The 6,404-nt window shown below is 38.1% G+C and overlaps 1 protein-coding gene across 6 annotated transcripts; it reads right to left on the reverse strand.

Annotated features, from left to right (window-relative positions):
• Positions 1 to 1,816: 1,816 nt before the first annotated feature.
• On the reverse strand, positions 1,817 to 6,153 carry coq10a (coenzyme Q10A). 6 transcript variants are annotated; one of them, XM_026155350.2, is made up of 6 exons: positions 5,571 to 6,153; positions 3,887 to 4,036; positions 3,613 to 3,805; positions 3,345 to 3,446; positions 2,337 to 2,515; positions 1,817 to 2,100 (listed from the first exon to the last, which is right to left on the reverse strand). In XM_026155350.2, the coding sequence occupies exons 1-5, from the start codon at positions 5,705 to 5,707 to the stop codon at positions 2,348 to 2,350; spliced, it is 750 nt and encodes a 249-aa protein (XP_026011135.1). In that variant the 5' UTR covers positions 5,708 to 6,153; the 3' UTR covers positions 1,817 to 2,100; positions 2,337 to 2,347. The 6 variants fall into 6 exon arrangements, with proteins under 6 accessions (XP_026011135.1, XP_026011138.1, XP_026011136.1 ...); XM_026155353.2 differs by lacking the exon at positions 1,817 to 2,100 and having other exon boundaries at positions 2,147 to 2,515; positions 5,571 to 5,767; positions 6,002 to 6,142; XM_026155351.2 differs by lacking the exon at positions 1,817 to 2,100 and having other exon boundaries at positions 2,147 to 2,515; positions 5,571 to 5,822; positions 6,002 to 6,142.
• Between the last annotated feature and the right edge of the window lie 251 nt (positions 6,154 to 6,404).

A 6,404-nucleotide genomic window follows, 5' to 3' on the forward strand; every position in this document is an offset into this window, starting at 1 on the left:
CCTTTACAAACAGGAGGTTAGAACAGCAGGTGGGCGGGGCTTCTGAGCTCATAACCCAAGCAGTGTGCCTGAGATAACCACTGTCACTGACATCATATAGTGCAGACAGTAGAAAAACCTGCCTGGAACCTGAGCGTTTGGCTCACAGGCATTACTTGTGCATACGCTGACCTCATTATGTTCAATTTTTGGCATATTTAATACGAGCATTCACTATTATAAGAATCTATATGTATATGTCAGAAAATCAGGAAAAGCATAATAGGCTAATTCGGAAAATATTTCTGTTTACACTGCCCCTTTTTTTCCAATAAGGATTGGCACTTACAATGAAAAACAAACTCTCTGTAATACACTTAAAGACAAAAAAAAAAAACTTGAGTAAAGATGAATTATAATGTGATGCAACGTTAAAAACACGACACAAAATTTTCATTAACATTATTTATAATTATGTTAGTCCACTTTGAGTCTGGCAATGGTAGGACCATCTTAAATAAAACTACAGTTAATGCAATACTTTTGTTAAACTAAGAAAAAAAAAAAAAAGACGCTGGAACTACACTTCAATCATATCTTGATTGTGTACTATCAAAATTTGAAAAGAAGCAAAGGCCAAATTGCAACATAATACACAAAAGTGGTATTCAATGATTTTACCTCAAACCATTTTTAAATGTATTTATTTATTTTTTTAAATAGTAACAGTGATTCTCAGACTGAATACGCCTGTATTGGGTTTTGATGACTCATTTTTCCTCAATTCCCAAATCACTTTACTAACCAAAAATAAAACAACATACTTCAGTTTTACAAAAATACGAAAAAACCTTTTAGGTTTACTGGACCATTTGGACAAAATGAAACATTTTTCACAGAGAAGGTCACACTAAATTACTTCTTTAGCAACTTACGAGTCACCTTTAAAATGTAGCAAAATACAATCAGTTACCTTTAATAGCCCTTTATCACAGAATACTGTGAAGGGGCTGCTTGATTTTAAATTTAAGTCAAGTCCTGACAATGCAACACATAAATGCTACAAATATATTTGCCTTTGTTACTTATATCCATGCATCAAAATGTGTGTAAAGATAAGCCGAAATGTCAACAAATAAGCATGAAACTCATTGATAAATAAGTAATGTTTTATTCTACAGCCCACCGCTACAATTTATAGATAGATGACTCGAGTGTTTCATCCTCCGGATCACCTTCAAACAATCTAAACACAAAACAGCCCACTAAGCAAGGACACACCTACATTTTTTAAACTATAACCTAAACTGACTCCTAACAGTTAGAATCCACATAACATGGCAATGTTTATTTTTGATCCAATTACAATATAAGCCACATTCAAATCACAAGAAGCCATCTTTAATTACCAATTCTTCTTTTGTTTTTAATCGATCATAAAGATAATTTTTGAGTGTAACATTGTACTCTTCTTACATTCTTTGTGATACCTTTTACAGTACTGCAGATTTTTCAGTTTCAACAGGGGTTCTTGGTTGTGCTAATTCTTATTTCCCCACCTTTACTGACTGATACTAGTGCTGGGCTGTAAAACAAGGCAGTATTAAAACTACTATGCTAATTTTTCTTTTTTAACGTTCTAAAGCCCAATCCTCACAGCATCCAAGTTAAAGTGACATTTCTCAAATCCTAGCATACTGAGGCCACAGCTAATTTTCCTCCTTTGCACTTCATACTAACCTACAATAATGCTCTTATAGCATGGCACTGTCAATATGAACCCCTATAAAACTGGTTGAAAAGTGCTGCTGAATAAATTAAAGAACTAAAAGCAATATTATTTTGCAGCAATACCAGTACTTTATTTCAAACTATATATTACTATTTCCATTTGAAATGAAGTCAATGCTAAGTGTAAAAGCAAAGAATGTGCTTTCCCAATATATTAGAGCTGAAGTTCACTTGATAGTAGTAACCTCAAGTTACAGTGAGACAACTGCTTCGGCAAAAGGGACTGTGTCTTATAGAAAAACCGAAGTTTAAGTTTAAAGTAATAACTGAGTGTCCAGCACAATGTAACAATGCTGCGATGACTTACTGTTCTTTCTGCTAAACAAGGATCTGGAGGTAGACAGAAAATGGACAAACGTAACACAATGAGAAGGGATGTGAGCAAAAATTTACTAAGGCAGGAATTACAACATTATGTTTGCAAGCGTTAGATGCGCTACACCTTTGGTAGCCGCTATAACATCTATGAAGCAGTGGAGATTTGATGTAGTGGCCTGCTAAGCCACATCATGCAAGTTTATTGAGGGAATAAAGAGGGTACGGTTTAAGGCCAGATGAAGACGTACAGTTGCTGAGATCACGTCTGATGCACCTCATGAAACATCAGCTCTCGTGGGATGCGAGTCTCTGGGCCGTAAAGCTTGCCGGCTCGCCGCTCGAATGCAGCAACATTCTGCTTTACCACTTCATCGAAGAACATGGTGGCTAACTGTGAGTGCAGCAAAGAGCGGAACTCGAAGGATATCTGTTAAACACACAGAAACATAATAATTTAGTTTAAAGAAATACGGCAAATATATATAGTGGGCATGATAGGTTAAAGCTAAGCTCATTTGTGTTCTTGCAAAGATATCAGATGAGATTGGAACACAGTTAGCTTAGCATAAAGAGTGAAAAAAGTGGAACGAAGCCAGTCTGATGGTTTAAAACAAAAAACAAAAACACAACAAAAAAAAACAAACAAACACCTGACTGAAAGGTTTCCTGCAGAAATAGATCTTGTTCTGGTGGCATTTCCTTTAACTTGCAGTTAAAGAGGGTGGAGCTGGAGTCTGACCACAGGACAACAAACCCTTTAGAGAGAGTGAAACGATAGTGGCCACTGCTAGTCTTCAGCCAAAATGAACAAATTAGACAGGAAGGGGGCAGGAGCTGCTGATAAGAAGCAACTGACCTTTTAAAATAAGAAGTTGGAGACTGCCAACCAAACAGTAAATCATCTCTTGAATAGATATAAAGAAAAAGTGCGATATAATTGGGTAGCTGCTGTTAAACCTAGGAGGCTGACACAAGTAAATCAAATGTTTGGGAAACACTTCCACGGGTGGTCTCTCTTCCTTCATCTTGTTCACTGTAGATGAAGGAAAAACCACACGTAACCACTCATAAAACCACAAAGTGTAATTTTTACATTTGTGCTTTTTCACAGCATAAAAAAAACCCATTAACTAATGAGCATGAATACAGACTTTAATGATATCAGTCTTCTGATGTATCATCTATCCCATGTGGTGTTTAGTACACACAAGCAGTTAAAGTGAGCTACAGGCTAAAGTGAGGCACAGGCTACTTACAGAAAAGTCTACGGTGCAGGTACGAGGGTAACCGGGAATGCCAGGACTAAAGCGCCATATCGTCTCCAGGTGATTGAAGAGCTTTCCATCTGTACACACTGCCTACAAATAACAAAAACAAAGACAATAATTAAAAGTTGTAAAACACAGAAATTGTGTTTCAGTCATATCGTTTCTATATAAACAAATTCTAGCAACAGATGGAGCATTAAAAATCACATATCACAATTCAAAAAGACTGGGATAATATTTCTCTACCATTACTTACTTTGACTAGATGAGGTCTAACATTAGTGATCATAGATGTGTATCTTTCCACTACTGGAGGAAATCCCACTTCAAGCTGGGCTTTGGAGTGACCTGCTCTTTTCATGATGGTCTGGGACTTCTTACACCAAGGCACAAAGTGCTTGTACTCATCAACGTTGGCCACAACATCATACATTTCCTGCATAGAATACCTGTAACAGGAATATCCTTTTAATTAATTTTTTGTATTAATGATCAAATTTATGATTATAAAAAGGCTCATCAATACTTACCCAAGTATTCTACGTTCAGAGTACTCCTTCCTTTTGTTGGTGAGGCTGATGAAGCTTCTGCTTTGGGAAACCGCTGTCATTGTGTCACAATCTTGAAGGCAAAGCACCCTGGGACTTCTTGTCATCAAAATGCCACATGACGACAAGTGTCTGGAAAGGTAATTAGAATCTGTGTTGAAGTGATGTGCCATAAGCCCCTATCTAGAAAGAGTGCAGTCTGCAACAAAATAGGTCCACTGCTTTCCAGTTTCAACAGTCAGTGAGTGCATGGATGGACCAGAGAGTTATGAAAGGTCAGTGTTGAGAGCATGCTGGTATTTTCCACGTCTGGTCTTTTTTTGTGAATAGCAAAAAGCTGTAAGGTGACACCTACCTGCTCTGGTTGAACAAATTAGCTTTGTGCTTTCTGGAAGGTAGCCTGTAGGATAGGGGTGAGCAACATTTTTTCCTCATACTGAGAGTCAAGGATCAAACTAAATAAGCAAATTAAAATATTGCTGTATCAAATTATGACACAAAACATTAGATCCTTGTGAATAAAATATTCCACTTAAATGAAGCACCAGTTTTCAAGTTTTTATATAACTTTACCATAAGACATCATAGGTTATGAGAGAATTTGTTTGCCATTTGTTGGAATCAAGTTAAACAGCAGTGAAGCAGTGATTTCTTTTATTCTTTCATCTAAAGACCCATTAACACAACGTTTACCTCGATCAAGGTCAACCTGATCAAATGGGTTGTGATCAGGGTGATCAGACTATTTATTTATGAGTGACTTATGTATGTATATATATGTATATATTATACTATTCTTAGTTAGTGTATTGTCTGTCTTGTCTTAATGTTGGTTTAAAATGGAGCACTGTAACAAAAAATAATTTCCCCCAGGGATCAATAAAGTATTCTGATTCTGATCACTAGTTAATGCAAGTGATTATGTGTGTGTGTGCTTCCCAAAACATGAAAACATTCATTCATTAAGTCAATGCATCATACTATTCACTGCTACCACAAACAGGCTGTTTTGGAAACTGTTCTCCACATTTTGGAAACATGTTATCCATTATGGATAAGCCCCCCCCCAATTTTTTACACCATTCTTCAGCTCTTACTTTCAGCAGTTTACTTATGGAATAAAATAACTGTGGGTATTCTGTAATGTTTATATTTCATGCATGAAAGAACAAAGTTGAGTGGTTTATAGTTGTGATTTTACAGTTATGTGAAGTCAATACAACAGTGCAAACGTAGTTAATATCCTTCTTTATCAAGTTAGCTTCTTGTAATTAGTTTTCACCAGCAACATGGCACAATTATAACGATTAACTTGCTTGTTTTCATTTATGTTTATGTATGCATTCTACAAAAACATTAAAGAAGACTGGACTGCAGAACCCATGTCGAAGGCAGTTGTTAACAGCTGCCTTTACCTGGTGAGACAGTTCTAGTTATTGGTAGTTCTGTTACACTAATCAGCAGTTGCTTCTCAAATGGAGGCTGGTCACACTTTAAAGATAAGAAACCAGAATTATGGAGCTTGATAACATTATCTAGTGACCTTCTCGTTATATATCGTCCGCCCTCAGTGGCGGCAGAGCGTCAGTTCCTCTGTACTGAATGACCGGCTCGGTGCTGTTAACCATAATAATAACAGCCTCCAGTAACTCCCCGATGGGCTCACCTGATGTTTTGTCGCAGGCATCCTCTTTGCACCGCCGTGCGACACGAGCGAGGGGATCCCACAGTGGCGATCTGGAGAAAGTCACTGAACGTCCGAACACCCATGGGTAATCTCCGGGCACCGGTCGAGGCTGCCATCAAGTCAGCCTCTCCGCTTCAAGAGAGGGAGATCCTGGGTCTGTCGAGCTAGCCCGGGGTCTGCTTTAAGACCGAGGGCACAGAGATTCAAGGGTCCAGTCTAACCTGCACGCTGCTTCGGTGCGGGTATATTAATGAACAAGTAGCGTTAGCACAGCCGCTTTCCGAACTGCGAGCGTAACTATCGTTAGTTACGGCAGTCAGCTGCTAACGTTAGCTAGCAAGATTTCCAACAGCCCAACCAATCACGACGTATGGTTACGTTCCGCTGTTTTTTTTTTACGTAATACTCACATTACTCCACGCGTCGAGTTCCAAACTTCAAACAAAGTTAAATTATTTACGTCACTTTCTGGCTATAAATATTGCCAAACTGCTGCCAGCTGCGAACGACCTTCTGCTGCTAAATAAAACGCCGGTGGGACAAATTGTTCCTTTCTTCTGTCATCGATTCTGCCCAACAGCTCTGAGAAGAAATGCCGCCCCCTACTCTACAGGAGGTTAACGGCGGGGAAAAATATTTTTATTTTGTTTTATTTTGTTTTATTTTATTTAACTTACGAAAGCACTTTTATATTAGTATACATCCTGAACAAAATGCCGTGAGACTGTATAAACAGGGTTCAAGTGTTTGTTTGTTGTGTGTGGTAGGAGTGGCAGATAGGATGAAAGTGGGGGTGGGGTTCTGAGATCTTTC

Source organism: Astatotilapia calliptera, chromosome 20 (assembly GCF_964374335.1).
Source record: "Astatotilapia calliptera chromosome 20, fAstCal68.1, whole genome shotgun sequence".
Lineage (NCBI taxonomy): Eukaryota > Metazoa > Chordata > Actinopteri > Cichliformes > Cichlidae > Astatotilapia > Astatotilapia calliptera.

Coding starts and splice junctions, on each gene's coding strand:
- coq10a (XM_026155350.2), bottom strand. CDS start 5,707: ATGGCAGCCTCGACCGGTGCCCGGAGATTACCCATGGGTGTTCGGACG. Junction 4,037..5,570: donor TGCCTGCGACAAAACATCAG/GTGAGCCCATCG, acceptor TTACCTTTCCAG/ACACTTGTCGTCATGTGGCA. Junction 3,447..3,612: donor TTAGACCTCATCTAGTCAAA/GTAAGTAATGGT, acceptor TGTTATTTGTAG/GCAGTGTGTACAGATGGAAA.